The sequence below is a fragment of the Schistocerca serialis genome, chromosome 4 (genome assembly GCF_023864345.2).
Source record: "Schistocerca serialis cubense isolate TAMUIC-IGC-003099 chromosome 4, iqSchSeri2.2, whole genome shotgun sequence".
NCBI classification, from domain to species: Eukaryota; Metazoa; Arthropoda; class Insecta; order Orthoptera; family Acrididae; genus Schistocerca; species Schistocerca serialis.
The window spans coordinates 691,089,435-691,113,048 of record NC_064641.1 but is presented as its reverse complement, the minus strand read 5'-3'; the positions used below and the strand labels follow the sequence as shown (position 1 = coordinate 691,113,048).

Genomic DNA, 23,614 nt, shown 5'->3' with positions numbered 1-23,614 from the left:
CTAAAGATCTCTCCAAAATACGTCATTTTTAGTACGGTTTGTTGTGCTAAAGTACACAAAATGTGACACTGTAGCGCAACACACTGTACCGGTACCAAAAGTGATTCGTTTCGGAAAATGTCATCACGTTTATGACTGGCTAAACATGACACTACACTTTTTTATCCACTTCACTTAATAGGCTAAGTAGGACTTAATATAAAGAATTACCTCTTATCAATTATGAATGCACTTTTGCTTACCTCAATTCATTTGTTTATAGACGAAGTCAGCTCGTCTCCCCTTCTGCGCAGCAAAGTGGTCTATGACCATTTCATTGAAATTTGGCCGATTCAATAATTCTTTTTCTAGGGAACACATTGCAAGCGCACAAAGTCTGTCCTCATTCATAGTGTTGCGCATGAATGTTTTCACTCGCTTTAACGTCGAGAAGCAGCGTTCTGCCTCGCCGGTCGTCATAGGGAATGTTACTATTATTTGCAGAAGTTTTACACTTTCAGGAAAAGCTTTAGCCAGATTGTTATCGTAAAGACAGTTCAACAAGGTCAAAGCACCTGACGCCTTCATAAAATCTTTTCGGCTGTACAACACTTTCAGCTCATGACGTAGATCAGAAGACTGTAAATTGAACAAATTAACAGCTATTTTAAACTCTTTTTCCGGAAAAATAGTTTGATGTTTTGCAAACAACGATGGATCAAACAGCTGTGCAATCGATAAGTGATCATTGAAACTGAATCGTTCTCTGATCTGAGTTGTGATGAGGTCGCAAACGTTTCGTGCACACACTATTCTTGATTCTGTGAAACGTCCCCGTTTTGCAGTTGGTTCTACCTGTTCCCAGAGATCGTCAGTTTCAAGTGAGGCCCTAACTTGCTGGACAGAATCTGCAAAGTGCGAAACATATTCAACAGTTTTCACTGCATCAATATTCCTCTGCTGCAGTTGATTAAAGAGAATGTCACAGTGAGGCATGACTGTATTAAAAAAATTTAACCAGAAGAGGAAATCTTCGTCTTGCAGGAAACCCTTCAGTCCCGTGGCCTTGTTTATTGTCTTGTAATCACTGGCATCATCATCAATAATTCTTTCTAGGCACTCAACAATTTCCTTTTGGTATTTGTACACAGTGGTTACGCTCCGTGATTTAAAATTCCATCTGATGGACTGAGGACAGGTAGGAATACGCTTCTTCACTACTTCGTCAAGAATGGCTGTACGGCTAGAAGACCGTGAAAAAAAGGTGGAAATTCCTTCCAAGTTGCTAAAGAAGATCCGCACTTGTTTATTGCCCGTCACACAACGTTCAACAATTAAATTTAACTGATGGGCGTAACAGTGAATAAAGTGAGCATTCCTGTACACTTCTCTAATTCTAGTTTGAACTCCACTTTTATGGCCACTCATAACAGGAGCACCGTCGTAACACTGAGCTATCAGTTTTTCAGGTGTTTCTTGTACATTCATTTTCTCTAGCTCGCAGAGAACAGCTGCAGTTACATCGTCTGCACTGTGACTTTTTGGGCGTACAAAGGAAATAAATCTTTCATTTATTTGTCCCAGTAGCTCATAGCGAATTATTAGGACCAATTGTGACAAATTTGCACAGTCAGTAGTTTCATCAACTTCTATTGCGAGAAAGTTTGCCTTCGACAGTTCACTCTTGATGAGATTAAGGCACACCTCATAAATTGATTCCAGGAGTTCATTTTGAATTGTCTTCGATAGGCCTAAGAAAACACGGTTTTCTGATTTCTCAATGTGCTGCTTCAAGACGCAGTCCAGTTCTGCCATAAGACTGACTAATCCTCGAAAAATTCCTGGGTTTTTGGAATCTTCTGTTTCATCGTGGCCCCTTAAGGCAAGCTCGAATTTGCCGCAAAATTTAATACAGTCTATCAGTTTACCCAGAATATACCGATTTTTTGATACATTTTCATTATATATCTTTATATTACGGCGGTAAGCACTATCTAATTGGCACATAATGTCCACTTTCCCTAGCATTGAAAACTCAATGAACCCATTTAAATGTTTTTCGCTGGAATTATGTTTTTTCACCTTTGCGTGAAAATTCTTTAAGTCAGCGATACCAGTTTCAGTCCAGGCACTATCAGTACTATTTGTAAGAAGACAGGTGAAACAGAAAAATGCGTTTTTCACTTCACAACCACACAACCACTCAGCTGCATCGTACATTGCTCTATTAAAACTGCGTTTGTATCCTTGCCTAGATTTACACTGTTTCTGTTCTTGATTGATCGTTAGATCGGGTCTGGGTGCACCAAGTTCTTTCACTTTCATCCTGTGGCCGTGTTCCAAGCTTTTACCTATTAAATTGCACACTGAATTCATGTTGCGCTGGTTTCACACTCGCCGTAATTCGCAGATATTCACAAGGAAGTAAAACTCACTAAAATCTTGCAAAATACACTCCGAAATAGAAACTTGCTAATATCACACGGTGTCAACAAAAGCAGTCAGCATCAGCAAGCACGGAAAATAAAGTAACGGGACAAATTTCGCGCGCTTTGTCCTCTAATCACTTACGAAACTCTCGCTAGATGGCAGTACTGTTATGTTACTGTAGTCTAGTGCACTCTGGCGGGATATTTGCAAACTTACTCTAAATGTGGATACAATAGCCAATGGCAGAAACAAAACTACTATGTAAAACATTATCAAAACAAAAATACTAAACGTCGATTAATGACGCATCGAGGCGTAGTAGAGATGTGCAGAGACAGATATTGGATAGCGAAGTTTCGGCCACTCTACATTCCTTTATTACATAGATAGTGGAACGTGAAAAACGTGTGGTGGTTGGTATAACACCCTTAGGCTGCAAGCTCTGAGCCTTCGGATCGCCCATAACGAGCAATGCTATGTAGAAGCCACGCCCCTAAACCGCTAATACACGCAGCTTACGGACTTTCCAAGGCGCAGCCTAAACACTACTAACCGTTCGGAAAACATTCATCGATAGAAACAGTTCCAAAAACGTTGAACGTCGTTATTTTAATCGGAATGGGAAATATACGAAATTCGTCCTGATAATTTAAATTATGTAATACGTTCTTGCGAAATTTACTTTAACATATATTTTGGGGCGGCTCCGCCTCAGAGCCTTTAATTACGAGCCGCGCCTGGTAGATAGAAAACAACAGCGGACCTACCACACTTCCCTGGGGCACTCCAGATGATACCCTCACCTCCGATGAACACTCACCATCGAGGACAACGTACTGGGTTCTATTACTTAAGAAGTCTTCGAGCCATTCACATATTTGGGAACCAATCCCATATGCTGGTACCTTAGTTAGGAGTCTGCAGTGGGGCACCGAGTCAAACGCGTTCCGGAAGTCAAGGAATATGGCATCCGTCTGATACCCTTCATCCATGGTTCGCAAGATATCGTGTGAAAAAAGGGCGAGTTGCGTTTCGCAGGAGCTATGCTTTCTAAAGCCGTGCTGACGCATGGACAGCAACTTCTCTGTCTCAAGGATATTCATTATATTCGAACTGAGAATATGTTCGAGAATCCTGCAACAAACCGATGTTAAGGATACTGGTCTGTAATTTTGAGGATCCGTCCTTCTACCCTTCTTATATACAGGCGGCACTTTCACGAATGATGATGAAATGATGAGGACAACACAAACACCCAGTCATCTCGAGGCAGGTGAAAATCCCTGACCCCGCCGGTAATCGAACCCGGGACCCCGTGCTCGGGAAGCGAGAACGCGATCGCGAGACCACGAGCTGCGGACCCTTACCACAAAGAAACACCCTACGCTGCCACTTGTGTACCATCACATGTAAACCTATATCTACGTAAACAGGCTGATAAAAAAGTAAAGCATCCAAAATGGGAGGAGGAACCTAATTAAAATGTCACGGGTGATTAAAAAATCGAGTCAAATTTATGAGAAACTTGGCAGAGTAAGCCGATTTGTCAGTATGACGTTGCACCCCTCTGATCTAGATGCAAGCACTGGTTCGCTAAGGGACAATTTCATAAATCCATAGTATCGTCTCCTGAGGAAAGCTGGCCGACAGCTGTTGTAATTGGTCCTTGATATCCTGGGTAATAGTACTGGAACTGAGTTGACATCCGAGCTGGTCCGACACATGTTCTATCGGGGACAGACCTGGGTATCTCGCTGATCCAAGGAGTACCTCAAAATCACGCAGATAGTTTGTACAGACACGTATCATGTGTGAATAGATACTGTCCCGTTCAAAAATGGCACCGCGATACGGAGGGATTATATGAGGACACATGATGTTTTTGTGAGATGCTGTTGTGCTGTCAGAGTTCCCTCAGTCGACATCTACATCTAAATCTACGTGATTACTCTGCTATTCACAGTAAAGTGCCTGGTCGAGGGTTTAATGAATCACCTTCAAGCTGTCTCTCTACCGTTCCACTCTCGAACGGCACGCGGGAAAAACGAGCACTTAAATTTTTGTGTGCGAGCCCTGATTTCTCTTATTTTATTGTGATGATCATTTCTCCCTATGTAGGTGGGTGCCAACAGAATGTTTTCGCAATCGGAGAAAACTGGTGATTGAAATTTCATGAGAAGATACAGTTGCAACGAAAACCGCCTTTGTTTTAATGATTGCCACTCCAATTCACGTATCATGTCTGTGACCCTATCTCCCCTATTTCGCGATATTACAAAACGAGCTGCCCTTCTTTGTACTTTTTCGATATTATCCGTCAGTCCCACCTGATGCGGATCCCACACCGCACAGCAATACTCCAGAATAGGGCGGACAAGCGTGATGTAAGCAGTCTCTTTAGTAGACCTGTTGCATCTTCTAAGTGTTCTGCCAATGAATCGCAGTCTTTGGTTTGCTCTACCCACAAGATTATCTATGTGATCGTTCCAATTTAGGTTATTTGTAATTGTAATCCCTAAGTATTTAGTTGAATTTACAGCCTTCAGATTTGTCTGACTTATCGCGTAATCGGAATTTAGCTGATTTCTTTTGGTATTACTACCTGTAACCTAAGTCATAGCCGATAGTTCCCCACATTCTAACGCCATGAGTAACACCGCCGTGGCGCTCCGAAGTATTGGAAGAATAAGACCTATGTCCAGGTCCCTTCCATAGTCGCCGATGATGGTCATTCAGGGCAGTGCTGAGCGCAATGCGATGCCATTCGTAATTGATCCGTGCTTACCGGTCACTGTACCACACCAAACGCATCCGTTTGTGTTGTTGTGTGAACGGCAGTCCGCCCGTGGCACGGCAATTCCGTGGGACGGCTGCTGCTAGTTTCTGACCAACGTTGTGGGATGGGACAGAATGTTGCAGGTAGCCCATTACTTATTCTCGCATGCCATGCGGTTATGTGAAGGAGTTACGATATGCTTTGTGCACAATACAGAGGTCGTCCGTTCTGATGGTCAGATGTGGTCGATGACGACGTGTCTGCCTGTCCTTACGTTCCCATGCTGTTCAACATTGGCCCACTGTTACATCCGAATGCCCCACACATCGGGATACTGCACAATTCGACCAGCCAGCCAAATGGAGACCGATAATAACATCACTTGCAAACCTTGTCAGGTATTGATAATGTTGTCTCACACGAAGGCACAGTATCTCCATGTATCTACATTCACAGGCCTGGTAATAACACTAAACACGTACCACCAGTGCTCTCTGGTGGCTGCTGTACCTGTTACAGAGAACGGCAACCCTAAAACTTTGAGCTTCGTCGATCACTTTGTAATTCTGTCAGAGACAGTAAAGGACTTGGAAGAGCAGTTGAACGGAATGGACAGTGTCTAGTAAAGGAGGATATAAGATGAACATCAACAAAAGCAAAACGAGAATAATGGAATATAGTCGAATTAAATCGGGTGATGCTGAGGGAATTAGATTAGGAAATGAGACACTTAAAGTAGTAAAGGAGTTTTGCTATTTGGGGAGCAAAATAACTGATGATGGTCGAAGTAGAGAAGATATAAAATGTAGACTGGCAATGGCAAGGAAAGCGTTTCTGAAGAAGAGAAAATTGTTAACATCGAGTATAGATTTAAGTGTCAGGAAGTCGTTTCTGAAAGTATTTGTATGGAGTGTAGCCATGTATGGAAGTGAAACATGGACGATAACTAGTTTGGACAAGAAGAGAATAGGAGCTTTCGAAATGTGGTAGTACAGAAGAATGTTGAAAATTAGATGGGTAGATCACATAACTAATGAGGAGGTATTGAATAGAATTGGGGAGAAGAGGAGTTTGTGGCACAACTTGACAAGAAGAAGGGATCGGTTGGTAGGACATGTTCTGAGGCATCAAGGGATCACAAATTTAGCATTGGAGGGCAGCGTGTAGGGTAAAAATCATAGAGGGAGACCAAGAGATGAATACACTAAGCAGATTCAGAAGGATGTAGGTTGCAGTAAGTACTGGGAGATGAAGAAGCTTGCACAGGATAGGGTAGCATGGAGAGCTGCATCACACTAGTCTCAGGACTGAAGACCACAACAACAACAATCATTTACATACCCACCAATGGTTTTACGTTGACATTCGACCATGTCTTCTGCGTGCTTCACTATTTCTCAGGCAGTGTACATACTCTCTAATAGGACTGAAAAAATAAGAACTAAATGTTGCACTATATTCAGGTTAACGATTTCGACGATCATGTTAAACGGAATGAACAGCTTAATGAGCAAAAACACTACAGAATGACAACAAATCGAAGAATGAGTAGCAGCAGAAATAAGACATCTTCAAAACTGATGACAACGAGTTGGTCGAATTGAAGGAATTCTGCTACCTTGTAAGCAAAATCATGCTTGACGAACAAAACATGGAGGATATAAGAAGCAGACTATCGCAGGCAAAAATGATACTCTTGCCCAAAAAGTTCTACTAGTATCAAACAGAGCCCTTCATTTGAGGAAGAAATTTCTGAGAATGGACGTTTTGAACGCAGCATTGTATGGAATTGAATCGTAGACTGCTGGAAAACCGGAAAATAAGGGAATAGAAATGTCTGACATGTGGTGCTATAGAAAGAGGTTGAAAATTATATGAACTGATGAGACAAGGAATGAGTAGTTTTTCGCAGAATGGGTGAAGAAAGAAACATGTGTAAACATTGACAAAAAGAAGAGATAGATAGAACGTGTGTTAAGACATCAGGGAATAATTTCACTAATATTAAAGTGAGCCATAGTGGGTAAAAACTGACTGTAGAAAAAAAAAACAGAGATTGGCATATATTCAACAAATAAATCAGGCTGTTGGGTGCAAGCGCTATTTGAGTGGGAACTCTTTCCCGAACTAATTTTTCTCTTCTACATACTGATGAACAGTCACCATGGTTGTAATGGTATCAATGATAAAGCTGAAATTTTGGGACTTGAACTCGTTGTCATATCAAACTAATTCATAACTGAATCGCCTCACTGTCGTACAACGATCGGTCTCTCCAGTTGCAGACAAACACACGGCGACTACGGCCGCTGGACGGCAGATGCTGTTCTCCGTTCACTTGCTGTAGCCCTGTTAAAGCCCCGGTTTCACGTTGTGGGCTATCGAAAATCCGGCGATTTTCCGTACTCCGGAAACCGTACTGTGTGCACAGGAGGAACTGGAAGGGTATGGGTAGTGCCAACTCCTCCCACACGCATGTGGGGAAAGAAAACATGGCGACATCACTTAAAACTTCCGGGCTATTAGGCCGTGGTCGATGTGCAGAACTTTCTTCTAACGTTTCCTGTCCGATTGTGGCAGACATCTTTAGTGGTTCTCCCGCAGTCGCAGTAGGAGAAAGTTTTAGTAACCCGGAAGTTTTGTGATGTCAGCACCACCCGCGAAAGCTTACATTGTATGATAAAACATACGAGTTCAAAATGTATCCAGTACTCCGTATCACTAATGTCGTTCTCCGCTGAGAGAAAAAAGGTGGACGAAAAGGAAAAGTAGCGAGTCGGCACGAACGTGCAGGGAAAAAATAGGCGAGTAACGAGACGCTTCCTTTACTCAGAGTCCTCTGAGGGTAACGAATTTGGGGAATGCGAAAATTATCTATCACATGTTTGGATTTCTTCTCAATCCGTTCCCCTATGGTGCGAGAGAAGAATGATCGCCTAAACTCCTCTGCACTCGCTGCAGTTAGTTCAGTTTTGTCTTATCATCCCCTGTGGGAGCGATACGGAGGGGACTAAAGAATATCTCTGGGTTCTTTGTTTAATACCGTTTCTCGAAATTTATGAGTAGGTTTCAGCGGGCTGATTGAAGTCTAGCTTTAGGTGTATGCCAATTCCGGTTTATTATCGTCTCTGTGGCGCTTTGCAATAAGTGAACCAAACTTGTGACCATTTCAGTCGTCCATCTTTGTATAGGTGCAAAATGTTCTGTAAGTCCTATTTCTTATGCATCTCTCAAACATGGGCAATGTCCTAAGACGGTATGCACGAGTGATGAGTGGACTAAGTAGTCTCTTTTGCAGGGCTTGTTCACTGAATGTAATGAGATGTGATTGGTTTTCCAGATACATTTGAGGATGGAATATGTATTTCGACATCGATCATGATAGTTTTTCACATAATGAAATACAATGTAGCTACATGTCTCCAAGACTTCATCGTGAACAACAGTGGAGAGATTAAAATCAGTTACTTAATATTTTTTATTAGAGACCAAATCAAACAGTTCCGTGACACGCAAAGGCATGGAAATATCTCGAAGAAATTGGCATACAGTTGTGAATCACACGTGACAGCCGGCGTTTGGGACTTTCTGAGATGACAAACGCCCAACAGGTGCGAAACTGACAAATGAAGATCACGATAAACACAGAGCATTGATCATAGCAACCGAGTTAAGAGGAAAACCGATTGATGTCAGATTGCTAAATGAATGTCCTCGTGGCTACTAGTAAGCCGAATAGCACGTTACCTCAGATGGAGAGATCTTCGATGTAGAGGTAACTAAAAGAGTGCACAAGGGAGGGACTCTCTCTGTTCACGATGTACATTGATGACCCCACATATTGTGTTAGACAACTTCAATGTTTTTGCCGACGAAGCAGTTACCTATTGTCATGTACTACCTGTAAAAACTGAACAGTTATTCAAAGAGAGCTTGATAACATTTGAAACTAGAGTAATGACTGACAACTTGCTTTAATTGTTCAGAAATATAAAACTGCGCAATCACATGACGCGGAAAACCATAATATCTTATGACTACAGTATCGGCGGGTCACAATTGCAATCAGTGACTTCTTAAAAATACTTGTATATAACATTTTGTGAAGTATCAAACGATGTAGAGATTGAAATCAGAAACCCAAGATAATGTATACACTCTTTGAAATTGGATACATGTTTAATTAAAGCGGCTAGAAATGAAAAGTTTTTGATGTCGTTTACATTAAGGTATAATTTAAGGTGTATATGCTCAAAATTACCACCTTTCACCGCAACGCATAGTCGATAATGACTTAGATCAAATCAACATACGAATTGTAATATTTCTGATGGGATATGATGGAAGGATTGCTGAGTTTCCTCTCTTATATCATACAGTGTTTGTGGTTTTGCGGCATGCACAACGTTCCTGACAGTACGCCAAAGCTAGATATCTAAAGAGTTTACACGCGATGATCGAGCTGGATACTTCTCTTCATCCTAACCGTCTCGAAGAGAATGTGCATTGACAAATTCCACCACATGATGCTGAAAGTGAGCTGGCGCACTATTCTGTTGAAGGCAATGATCTTTATTGTCGAAAATAACGTTAAAATCTGGATTATCATGTGTAACATTTCTAGTTAAGAGTCACCTGTAACAGCCTCTTCGAGTGCGGCCCAGTTAATCCTCTAGCCAACAGACCACACCTGAATCGTAACCCTGGTAGATTAACATGTCTTTCTTCAGTTACATATAGATTTTCGTTAGCCCAGTACACGCAAGTGTGAGTCCGCAAAGTTCTGCAGAAACTAGCTTTTTCTGATCTCATAGTCACGAGAGTACTGCCTCACAGTTCTTTTCGGGGTTGTGTGTACGCCTGAATCACTGCATCAACAGTTTTGTTGTCTGTTGAACATCTCTTTCTTCCGCTACCTTCCTTCTTCACATCATACACCATCCCATCTACTTCAAACTTCACACAATGAAGGTAGTGATTTCCAATTCTGCAAAAATCGGAAGCGTTGCTAGGTTTTCCACTGCCTTCTAATTTATTACCCACAAAAGAGAAATGATTTCTATTTGCTTTAATGAGAGATTCGGACTTATAAGAGCGTTTACATTTTTTGAGGCATGAGACAATGTAGTCAGGATACACAGAAAATTATTTACAAAATACTTGTGTGAACCATTCTAGAATGTTGCTAAAAAGTGTGGAGCTCATATGAAATAGATATAGTAAGGAATACTGAACGTATACAAGCAAGTGCAGCACGAAGATTCATAGACCCTGTTTGTTCGATAGGAAAGTGCCGCAGAAAATATGAAAAAAGTGAACCGTTTGAGTATAGACGCCGATTGTCCTGAAGTCACTCCTTACAATGTTTCACGAACCGGTATTAAGCAGTGTTGCCGAACCAACTTTTTTAGAGCTAACTCTAACTTCTTTTTGATGCCATTTAGCTGTCAGATGAGTTATTTAGCTACTACGACTTTTTCACAATCATTTAGCTTTTGTCTGCCTTTCTTTATCTTTTGGATACGTTATGGGAGAGAACACTACTACTGTCAGAGACAGCGAAGGACTTGGAAGAGCAGTTGAACGGAATGGACAGTGTCTTGAAAGGAGGATATAAGATGAACATCAACAAAAGCAAAACGAGAATAATGGAATGTAATCGAATTAAGTCGGGTGATGCTGAGGGACTTAGATTAGGAAATGAGACACTTAAAGTAGTAAAGGAGTTTTGCTATTTGAAGAGCAAAATAACTGATGATGGTCGAAGTAGAGAGGATATAAAATGTAGACTGGAATTGGCAAAGGAAAGCGTTTCTGAAGAAGAGAAATTTGTTAACATCGAGTATAAATTTAAGTGTCAGGAAGTCGTTTCTGAAAGTATTTGTATGGAGTGTAGCCATGTATGGAAGTGAAACATGGACAATAAATAGTTTGGACAAGAAGAGAATAGAAGCTTTCGAAATGTGGTGCTACAGAAGAATGCTGAAGATAAGGTGGGTAGATCACGTAACTAATGAGGAAGTATTGAATAGGATTGGGGAGAAGAGAAGTTTGTGGCACAACTTGACTAGAAGAAGGGATCGGTTGGTAGGGCATGTCATGAGGCATCAAGGGATCACAAATTTAGCATTGGAGGGCAGCGTGGAGGGTAAAAATCGTAGAGGGAGACCAAGAGATGAATACAATAGCAGATTCAGAAGGATGTAGGTTGCAGTAGGTACTGGGAGATGAAGGAGCTTGCACAGGATAGATTAGCATGGAGAGGTGCATCAAACCATTCTCAGGACTGAAGACCACAACAACAACAATGGGAGAGAACAGTGATCACAATGTGTTACAAATATTTACTATCAAAAACAGTCTTGATCACAATTTATTTATTACGGTGACCGGTTTCGACCAAGATGACCACAGTAGTGGTCGAAACCGGTCACCGTAATAAATAAATTGTGATTAAAACTGTTTTTGATAGTAAAGATTTCTTTATATTGACTATAGGAAAGCATTAAAATCCATGTCGATCGGAGAAAAGTTATCTCCATTGAACTAAGATTTCTAAACATGCTTTAAACTAGCATGAAAATTATTATTACGTTGAATTAAAAAGCACAGCAGAGCAAACTAAAGCTGTGTTGGTGTGCGTCCTGGGCTCGTCAGAATACACATAAACAAGAACAAAATTAGAACTACGAAATATAAACGGCTGATAGCATTACTGGAAATGCAGCATAGGTGACATAAGCGAAGTATCGCAACTTCACAATAGAATGCACAATTAAGGCTTTATGACGATTCCAAATAGGTTAGTGAGGTCCTAATGTTTCCTTTTTGCCATTTGCTGAGTATGTTAGTGATAAAAAAAAATGGTTCAAATGGTTCTGAGCACTATGCGACTTAACTTCTGAGGTCATCAGTCGCGTAGAACTTAGAACTAATTAAACCTAACTAACCTAAGGACATCACACACATCCATGCCCGAGGCAGCATTCGAACCCGCGACCGTAGTATAAGTGATATTCTATTATTTATGTGTGCAGGGACGCACTCATCACGTGCGTGGTGAACACCCTGACCAGCCTGGTAGCGGGCTGTGTGACTTTCTCCATCCTGGGCTTCGTGGCATCCGAGAAGGGCGCGGAGGTGGCCGACGTGGTGCGTAGCGGGCCAGGGCTTGTGTTCCTCACCTACCCAGAGGTCGTGCTGCAGCTGCCCGGGGCACCCGCCTGGGCTGCGGTCTTCTTCTTCATGCTCGTTGTGAGTATCTGGGGCATTTCCCATACCAGTAAAGTGATACTTCCTGCGACATCAAAAATAGCTAAGTTTTTCGTTTCATTTGCTGCTGTTCAACGTCTCTGCATCTGCTGGGCCAAAATACTCATACCTCACACACAAAACGTCCGTAGTAAATTGTTGTACATAGTTGAATCATTGTCTATAGCCAGGGGCAAAGGTAGTGTAAGTCAAAGTGCGTGCCATTGGGACAGTTTCAGTGACGTGACAGCTTTGGGACAGATCCGAAAATGACGAAGGGTAAAGGAAAAGAGGAAGAGTGGGGGCGAAGTAGGAGCGGGGGAGAAGAAGAAAAAGAAAAAGAAGAAGGGAATTGATGGAGAGTACAAAAACATACACTACTAGCCACTAAAATTGCTACATTAAGAAGAAATGCAGATGATAATCGTGTATTCATTGGACAAATATATTATACTAGAACTGACACGTGATTACATTTTCACGCAATTTGGGTGCATAGATCCTGAGAAATCAGTACCCTGAACAACCACCTCTGGCCGTAATAACGGTCTTGATGCGCCTGGGCATTGAGTCAAACAGAGCTTGGATGGCGTGTACAGGTACAGCTGCCCATGCAGCTTCAACACGATACCACAGTTCATCCAGAGTAGTGACTGGCGTATTGTGATGAGCCAGTTGCTCGGCCACCATTGACCAGACGTTTTCAATTGGTGAGAGATCTGGAGAATGTGCTGGCCAGGGCAGCAGTCGAACATTTTCTGTATCCACAAAGGCCCGTACAGTATTTGCAACATACGGTCGTGCATTACCCTGCCGAAATGTAGGGTTTCACAGGGATCGAATGAAGGGAAGAGCCACGGGTCGTAACACATCTGAAATGTAACGTCCACTGTTCGAAGTGCCGTCAATGCGAACAAGAGGTGATCGAGACGTGTAACCGAAGGCCCCCCATACCATCACGCCGGGTGATACGCCAGTATGGCGATGACGAATACACGCTTCCAATGTGCGTTCACCGCGATATCGCCAAACACGGATGCGACCATCATGATGCTGTAAACAGAACCTGGATTCATCCGAAAAAATGACGTTTTGCCATTCCCTCACCCAGGTTCGTCGTTGAGTACACCATCACAGGCGCTCCTATCTGTGATGCACCGTCAAGAGTAACCGCAGCCATGGTCTCCGAGCTGATAGTCCATGGTGCTGCAAACGTCGTCGAACTGTTGGTGCAGATGCTTGTTGTCTTACAAATGTCCCCATCTGTTGACCCAGGGATCGAGACGAGGCAGCACGATCCGTTACAGCCATGCAGATAAGATGCCTGTCATCTCGACTGCTTGTTATATGAGGCTGTTGGGATCCAGCACGGCATTCCGTATTACCCTCACGAACCCACCGATTCCATATTCTGCTAACAGTCATTGCATCTCAACCAACGCGAGCAGCAATGTCGCGATACGATAAACCGCAATCACGATAGGCTACAATCTGACCTTTATCAAAGTCGGAACCGTGATGGTACACATTTCTCCTCCTTACACGAGGCATCACAACAACGTTTCACCAGGCAACGCCGGTTAATTGCTATTTGTGTATGAGAAATCGGTTGGAAACTTTCCTCATGTCAGCACGTTGTAGGTGTTGCCACCGGCGCCAACCTTGTGTGAATGCTCTGAAAAGCTAATCATTTGTATATCACAGCATCTTCTTCCTGTCGGTTAAATTTCGCGTCTGTAGCACATCTTATTCGTGGTGTAGCAATTTCAATGGCCAGTAGTGTATACAGGGCGGAGAAATATGTAAGAGAATCTTGATGAGAATCAGATTGGGTTGTAATGAGCGACACTGTCGTAAGACCTTCTTTTTATTCTTGAAGACACTTGGCACCATGGCTAACAAAAAACAGTACAAATCGAATGTGCTTGACTAGCACTGACAGCTTTTCCTCACTGCCAACCTAGCCTGACTTCGCTGGAAGACAGCACTAAGTTCAGATGCCATCTGCTTTTGTACTTGAAAGTAAATGTGACCCACAGAGTTAACAACACAAGAAATTAAACTCACATCAGTTTACTGAGGATGACACAGGACTGTGACAACATTGTCAGTGTGTAATGCATTGTGTGTCGGTCTGAGGTTGGTAGTGACACTAAACACATGAGGGATGATCAATCCAAAGGCACACACTGTCTCTGATCAAAGAGATATAGTATCTCAAGCAAAGAGATAAAATACCTCTGTCTCTTTGTTCAGGACTTTCATTGATTCTGTAAATCACATCAACCACCATGTGTAGAGTCTGCTAAGAAGGCACAGTTACTTACTTCCTGTGATACAGAAAAACTTTATTCTTGTTTTCAGCTACTAGATGGAAGCACTCATTACACCAAGTCCATCAGTGTAATGAAAGTATGAGTATGTTTTTTGTGTGTTTTTTGTTTATTATAGGTGTGCATTGATTGGCAATGAGACAATGAAAAAGGAATCACATTAGTTTTGCAAGCAATACGACTTTAGGCTAAAGTGCACTTTGATGATGGTGACTCTCATGTTGTGTAATGATTTTGGCAATTCCTTGACATCGGTTACAGCCAATCTGGTGACAGTATATGGTAGCCCATGAAGATCACTGAATCTAATGATATGAGAAAAGATCAAAGTGTTCATGGGCAGCAGTGTTGCAAAGGAGAAGGACCACATATTTGCCACTACAGCATACAATGCAAGCGCTGGTGTATGGGAAGCTGGCTGAAAATGGTAGACATTTGAAAAATAACTTTGATATGGATGAACAAATGTAATAACTCCTTTTACTTGTGGAGAGTTACACTTGTCCGAACGAACTGTCACCAACTGGCACACTTTTTGTGTTTGATTGCATTACTAATGATGATGTACTTGGGGGGGGGGGGGGGGTGAGGGAACAGTTGTAGAAATCGACAAATTGATGTTTAGGACATGAAAGTTCCAGAGGGTGAAACGTGTTTTTTGATAGATGGACGTTCAGAGAAGCTTCTCAGCAAGAAACATTTATTTGAAACTGTCCCTGAAAGAAACAAATGTGTTATTCTGAACATGATGAAGAAATGTGAGCCACTTGGAACTATTGTAATTTGTGATTGTTTCCAGTCATATGACTGCTTATCACGTGTAGGGTTTATACATATGTTGATGAACCACAAAATGCACCTTTAAAGATACAGTTACAGATGTGCCCACAATCAGTATGATATAAAGCCCATGGTCCATAGTCAAAAGTTCTTTAATGGACTCAGTAAATGCAAGAACATCTTTAATTTTTTTGTTTGAGCATATGTGCAAACGAGTGGAGCAACGAGGAAGATTTATTTATAAAAGAAGTTCGCAGAATATATAATACAGAATAAGGCTTTGTGTTTTCTTCCTTTTTTCTTTTTTTAGATTACTTCTTCAGTTACAATAATTCTTTTTTATCTCAGTTTGTTGATTTTAACAATAATTTTTTCTTCTTAGTTGTCAAAATTCCTGAATTATGCTTAACTTGTGTAGCATAAATTGAGATAGATATTTGTCTTTGCAATAACCTACATGTACTTCCTATTTTTGATTTTGCTGAATATTCTGATGATGTGGTTAAATTATAACCCAATGTTATTCAGTCTGTACATTGTTGTTCAGTCTGTACATTGAGCAACCAGTAAAGGGAACCAAAGGAAAAATCTGGAGGGGGAATCAATGTTCAGAGAGAAGAAATAAAAACTCTGAGGTTTGTCGACAACAGTATAATTCTGTCAGATACAACAAAGCGAAGGACTTGGGAGAGCATTTAAATGAAATAGATTGTGTCTTGAAAGGAGGGTGTAAGATAAAAATCAACAAAAGCAAGATTAAGGTAATGGAATGTAAGCAGTCAAATTCAGACAGAGGATACTGAGTGAATTAGATTAGGAAACAAGTCAGTAAAAGTAGAAGATGAGTTATGATGTTTGGGCAGTAAAATAAATTATGATGACCAATGTAGAGAAGATATAAAATGTAGCCTGTCAATGGCAAGGAAAGCATTTCTGAAGAGGAGAAATTTGTTAATATCAAATTATATTTAAGTGCTAGGAAGTACTGTCAGGAATATAGCATTGCATGGAAATAAAATGTGGACAATTAACAGTTCACAAAAGAAGAGATTGGAAGCTTTTTGGAATGTGGTGATACAGAAGAATGCTGAAGATTAGTTGGGTATATCATGTAATATATGAGGAGGTACGTAATGGAATTGGGGAGAAAAGAAATTTGTGGCACAACTTTACAAAAAGAAGAGAGAATTGATGGGCCACATTCTGAGACATCAAGGGATCACCAATTTAGTATTGAGGGAAGTGTGGGGGTCAAAAATTTTAGAGGGAAATCAAGAGACAAATACAGTAAGCAGGTTCAAAAGGATGTAGGTTGCAGTAGTTATTCAGAGGTGAAGAGGCTTGCACAGGATAGAGTAGCATGGAGAGCTGCAGCAAACCAGGCTTTGAGCTAATGACCACAACAACAGAACAAAACACAAGTTAACTTTATTTACAAACCATAGGACATTATGAACAAACATTCTCATTGGCTCCTGGCAGCTGACTCAAAATTTCACACATTCAGTTCCTATTGGTCAACATGCTGAGTTGTTACCACATTTGGCACACAATTCAACTGCTGTGGACACTGTAAGTGCATTATTTCCTGACTTTATACTGTCTGATGTTCCATGTTTTGCATTGTTTCACACAAAAAATAACTACTGAAATTTGTACCTCTTACAACATTGTAAAGACACATTGATCTCAATAAACAAATGAACAGGCTAAGCAGCAATGATGAGTAAACAAATAGTGGAAAAATGTTAGAGGAAGGGTGGGACGAAGTTGAAGTTTGCCATGGGTGCCAGTTGCCCTAATCATGTCTGTGTTCGTGCCTGTATTTTTCTCTGAGCATGTATTTTCCACTGTGAAGTTAAAGTGCATTAGATGCCTTACAACTCTGCGCCACTAGGGTCTCCCTTCTTACCAAGAGTATTCATCTTTTCTCACCTACTTTTTCCAGTATCTCTTCATTCCTCATATTATCTGTCCACTAAGTATTTCACATAATCTTGCAAGCAAATTCAGAATTTCAGATGCTTTCAAGATCTTTTTCTTTGGTTCCCTTTGAACTATACATTTCACTTCTGCTCAATAGTGTGCTTTGAACTTTGTGTCAGACCTTTCTTCATTTTTCTATAGTAGGCATTATTTTTGTATTTTGGTTCTAGATTGTGGAAACATTTTACTTCATCATCTTTTTCAATTTTGACACTTAGGAAATCATCATCATTCTTTCTGCTTCTCATCACCACATTCACTTTCATTTTACTCATTCTTGCAACATTCCTTCCTCTTCCAGATGCGGATCATGCACTGCCAAGGATGGTTCTCAGCATACTGTGCTTGTGAATGCTAATGCACACTCACACATGAGAATGAAAAGACCTCACTGTCATAGTTTATCACTAAACCCAAATCCATACTTTGTTAACTCTACTTTTTCTTCTTTGATACATCTGTCTTGAAATAGATAGTGAGTGAATGAATCTTTCATCTTTTCAGTTTCTTTTTTTCTTTCTTTTTGATCAACAGACATTATAGTTCTTCAGTTTCTTTTTTTCTTTCTTTTTGATCAACAGACATTATACTTCATACTTTTTTCCATATAGCTTCAATTTTTCTCACCAAACTTCCTAAGTGCCTAAGAGATATTACTTGTTCCTCAGGCTTCCATTCCAATGATACTTTGACTACACCTTCATATTTGCTGAATCTCATAACTTTGTCTTTATTGTTTCTTCTCCTTCATCTGTACCTATTGCTGTTTTTAAACAATTTGTCTGATAATTTTTCAGTCTTCATAATGAAAAGCTAATGTGATAACCAACACCTTTATCTAATACTTCTTCCAATAATCATCCCAACTGATTCTCCCTCCCCAATTCTTACAACCATTTTTTGTGTCCTGGAATTCTGATCTGCTCCAATACCTGACAAGATGTTCAGAGTGATGCTCCAGTCAACTGTGTGTTTTCCCACAGCAACAAAGCAGATATATTTTATTATTATTCTTAATATTGAAATAGTGTTATTGAATATTGACTTTTAAGAGATTTCAAGATATCGTATAGTTGGCCTAGTAATGGATTAAATCCATGTACACCATATTTCCAGCAGTGCAGATTTCTGAGACAATTTATTCTGGGATTATTACAAAACAGACCAAATATGTAAAACAACAAAGTACTGGTGTAGAAGGCATAAGCAAAGAGAAAACATAGTTGTTCCCAACATCCCCATTATTTCTCATTGATATTAAGGTGTGAAGTGTGGAAAGTCCTGTGTAGAGCCTACATAAAATAGTCAGCTTGCTTCTTGTTGGTACTGATAGATCTGATGCTGAACTTTCCTAGACTAATTAGCTCACAAACATAATGGTATAGTGGTGCCTCAGACTGATGTGTTTTGTTCGAGCATGTTTTGTACACCATTGTGACTCAAAGCAACAGCACCAATATTATCATAGAATAAGCTTGCTGGTTTTTTACTGTGTTTGATAAACAACTAATGGTCCAATCCTTGAAGGTATATAGCTTCTTGCTGATGTTGATAGGTCCATATACATGTTCTGTTGTTGGTAGAACAGCTGATTGTTGCTGTTTTGAATTCCATGAAAATGCTGCACCAGTTAACTTGAAAATATAGCCAGTTGTTGATGATCTTCATTAATTATGACCTAATACATAATCAGCATCACAGAAGGCTTCACTTTCTGCTGTTCCACTTTTTCATCAAGTTAGTCCTACATTTACCGTGCCTTTGATGTAACTCATAATTTATTGACTGATTCCCAGTGGAGTTTTTGATAATTAAGGTTAAAGCTACTTACAGCAGCCACAGTATATGCGCATGCAATGTTTGGTCTTGTGCTTTGAGCCAAATATGAGAGTGACCCATGGCTTGCTGATAATGAATGCTATGTAACATGAATTCTTCCTCATCTATCAATTTTTCTTTGTGTTTTTGCAGCTTCAAACATGAATTAAATGAATGTGCAACCACATTTCAGTTTTTCATACAAAATTTCTTGTGTGCTTTTGCTGATATTTTCTTTGATTGATGCTAATCATCCCATCTGTTTCATTTTATTCTCATGCTCTTCCACATATTATTTATATTTGATAAGATGATAAAGTTGTCTGTATAAATGGCAAGAATGACTATATATTGCTTCTCAATTGGAAACTGTTGAACAAGTCTCTTTTATTCATCATGTGTTTTGTACATTTGGAAGGAAGGTAGCAGCCATCACCATAATACAGAGATGCTGTTTGAGCTATCATGCATTTTTGTTTTCAGTTTTAAAGACATTTGAAGCATTTGAAAATTTATTTAGTTTCTTCTTAGTTCTACACTCACATGCCTCATGACAAACTTTCTGATATTTATTATATTTAAATGATTTGAAACTTCATACATCACAATTGATGTTTGTCTTCTGGTGTTTACTGAATTGCTTACTAGCTACAAGCAGTGAATCTGTAGTTCCATTTGTTCTTGCAATTTGATGTTTCATTTATTCCTGGATTACCAACTGACTTACTAAATCACTAGTAATATTGACAGCCAAACACTCAAACACTGTAATCAAAGGCAAGAAAGTTGCTGGAAATCCACTTAGTATGATCACAGCTGCAAAATCATCATCCATTTTCTTACCAATGCTTCAAATTTTTGAACAAGTGACAAAATTTTGATGAATAGATAGCCTTATTGTTTTAAGAAGATAATCATACATTGATCTAGCATTGTAGCTGCCCAGTATAATTCAATAAAGTATCTCTGAATGCAGACTGTAAATTTTGCTACACTTCTTTAGCATTTGCTGCTCCATGAAGTTTTGCATATAGACACATGAATTTACAGTTAAACATATAAAACATAGCCTAACAGAAAGTATTAATTGTAATGCAAATTAGAAAGCAGTTTTTATCCATGTCTGGACAAATCTCTTTTGAAGCTACACTCAAGAAGAGGACATCAATGAAACAAGAAATGTGATCATAACAACAAAAATGTGTGTCCAGTAACAACAGTGACGGTGAGTGTCACTATCTGTAGAAGATCAGTGACTGATGGAATATATAGATAAAATAAATTGTAGTGTCAGAGAACAGTGTAACAGCCCAGAAACAATATTTGTAGATCCACATAAGTTTATAACCACAGATTGCTTAGTGCTGACTAAAGGAATAAAAGGCAAAAACCCTCTAAAAATCCTGTTCTTAAAAAAATAAATAATAGTAAGACCACATTTTTGATGCATTAAAACATAAACGGCATGTAGGCAAAACATGTAAATCACAGAGAAGCAAATGAAAGCACATTTTTGGTGCATTTAAACATAAATGATTTATAGACAAAATATATAAATTACAGAGAAGTAAAAACTGATGATCTGCTAATTTCCTTCACAGGAGATACGTTAGTCCTTTGCCTAAATGAGTATTGACTAACAAAATAATACATCAAAATCCTTAATAAATTAGAGAACCAATTTTTAACCAGTAGGTCTTGTAAAAGTAAAGAATACATGGGGATTATGGCATACTAATTGAAAGTTCTTTAACATATAAGGTTGATTTTAATTTTCTAAATGATGAGGACATGTTTGAAAGTTGGTTGCTGTATAGAAATAGAGAGAAAAAATATTCTAATAATCTTGATATACAAAATCCCAGATAAAGAAATAACAAATGTATTTCTGTTTAAATCAACAAAAGACCAAAGGAAAAGGCTTTTCATAGCTGCTGATTTTAACATGAACATAATAAATGAATCCAGTGAATCAACATAATTTATTGATCAGATTCAAGCATTTGGTTGCAAGCTAAATGCCACAGAATTGACACTATATGGATAACATTCTGACAAATTATTCATCTGATGCTACAAAAATTTATGCTTTGATTTAGGTACTTATGATCATTCTGCACTGCTTTTGGAGCTTCCCAAAATAAATGAACCAGCCATTAGAAAAATGTGTTTCAAATGATGCTTCAGTAAGGAAAATATAAACTTGTTTAATTGTAAGCTTGAAGAAGTAAACAGGGCAGTAGATTATTGTACTACAAGTTCTAAAAATTATGAAGGGTTTCTTGGAAGGTTTTTGCATGATTTTTTTTTAAATATTTCCCCCTGCAGTCTGCCACAAAAGATGACAAGTGAACTGAAATGGATAACTGCTAGTAAAACTGTCAAGTCCCAGAAAAAGGACAGTTACATAATGAACTGAGAAGTAATACAAATTTGGATTTTGTAAACTATGTAAAAAGGTATAAAACTGTATTTAGATGGATGGTAAAGGCAGCAAAAGAAAGGACATGCAAAAAATTCATTGTGAAATACAAATAAGTAAAGGCAGTATGGTCAGTCATAAAATTTGAACTTGGTGTCCTAGCTGGCAGTTCACAGATCTCCACAATCAAGATAGGTGACAAATCAATTGTAAATGCTTCAGAAATATCAAAATATTTTAAGGAGTTTTTTTATGCATGTGTGTAAGTCAGATATTGACATAAGTGGTTACCTAAATAATGCCCAACCCTTCATTTCCAATTAGGATAACAGGGAATTTCTAACTACATTTGAGTGAATTGCAGCTAAAGATGTAAAAAAAGTAGTATTATCTCTTAAAAATAAAAATATTCAACTCAATGGGATGAATACCCACTGGAGTAAGTAGAATAGTTTTCAGTTTAATATTAGCACCCCAGTTTGCAATAATAAACCAGTCATTTGAAGAATGATGCTTCCCTGATGCTCTAAAGTATGCAGTAATAAAGACATCATTCAAGAAAGGCTCAAAGGAATATGCAAAAAAACTACCAAACATTAGGTCTTCTCTCAATATTCTCAAAAGTATTCGAAATTGTTGTTGCAATCCAGATCCAAAATTTCATAGCAAAATCTAATATCCTCACATTAAATTAGTCTGGCTTCCAGGAAGGGAAGAGTGTAACTTGTGCCTTTGACAAATTTGTTGAGAAAATTTGCTTATGTCTGGACATATCCCAAAAAGTCACAGCATTTTCTGTGACCTTGCAAAGGCTTTTGACTGTGTAAACTACTTTCTACTGTTACATAAATTAGAATGATACAGAATAAACAGTAGTGGTTTGAAAACTTGTCAGAATGGAAAATTATTTCACAGAGGGTCCCAAAATGTTCCATTTTAGGCCCAATCAGGTTATTATTTTATGTAAATGATTTACCTCTAAATGTAACAGTCCACCAAATTTTATTTGCAGATCACATATCTGTATCCACTGAAAGTGAGACCACAGAACAGATTCCCCAAAGAGTCATTGACTCTCTAAATAGTTTAGAATGTTGGTTTGATGTAAATTGATTAAAATTAAACATGAAAAAACCCAACTAACACAATTTAAAACTAAACAGTCAAAATAATTTCACTTTCAAATAATCCATAAGAACTGGGAACTCAGGGAAGCAGATTCTTTTAATTGCCTTTGGATTCTCAAGAACAATATTTATCCTGGTCTTCTCATATAAGCTACTTGGCACACAAGTTAAACAGTCTTGCATTTGCAATGACAGTATTGGCCCACACAAGTGACATGGACACTAGGAAATATGTTTACCACAGCTATTTTGAATCTACTGTAAGATATGGAACAATCTTTCGGGGAATGCAAGAAATGTAAACAGGATATTATCACATCAAAAAACTATTATTAGAAATATGTGTAATATTAAGCCTAGAGATTCACACCAACCTTAACTGTATATCCTTACCAATCCAGAATTATTAATAGAAACCCATTTTCATTGTATTATGACACAAGAAACAAAGGTAAGTCATGTACTCATAGGCTAAAACTCTACTCCCAGACTCCTCAATACATGGCTATGAAAATTTGCAATAAATTAAATGTGGAAAACTTTCAAGATATGGAACTATGATTACTGAAGATAAAATTACATGCCACCCTAGTGTCATTATTCACTTATGAAATTTTTAAATGACGAGGAAGATTTCTTTTTTGTGACGATTTTGTAAATTAAGATTAAATTTTAGCTTTTTTGGATGCATTATTTGTATCTCAGTTACATC

At 39.1% G+C, this 23,614-nt stretch overlaps 1 protein-coding gene across 1 annotated transcript in view; it reads left to right on the top strand.

The window, feature by feature from the left end:
- Positions 1 to 23,614, top strand: part of LOC126473190 (sodium- and chloride-dependent GABA transporter 1-like) — a 127,348-nt gene that overhangs the window by 59,885 nt on the left and 43,849 nt on the right. Inside the window, exon 7 of the mRNA XM_050100084.1 lies at positions 12,223 to 12,439. Coding sequence (XP_049956041.1) covers positions 12,223 to 12,439 — 217 coding nt within the window. The remainder of the gene's footprint in view (positions 1 to 12,222; positions 12,440 to 23,614) is intronic.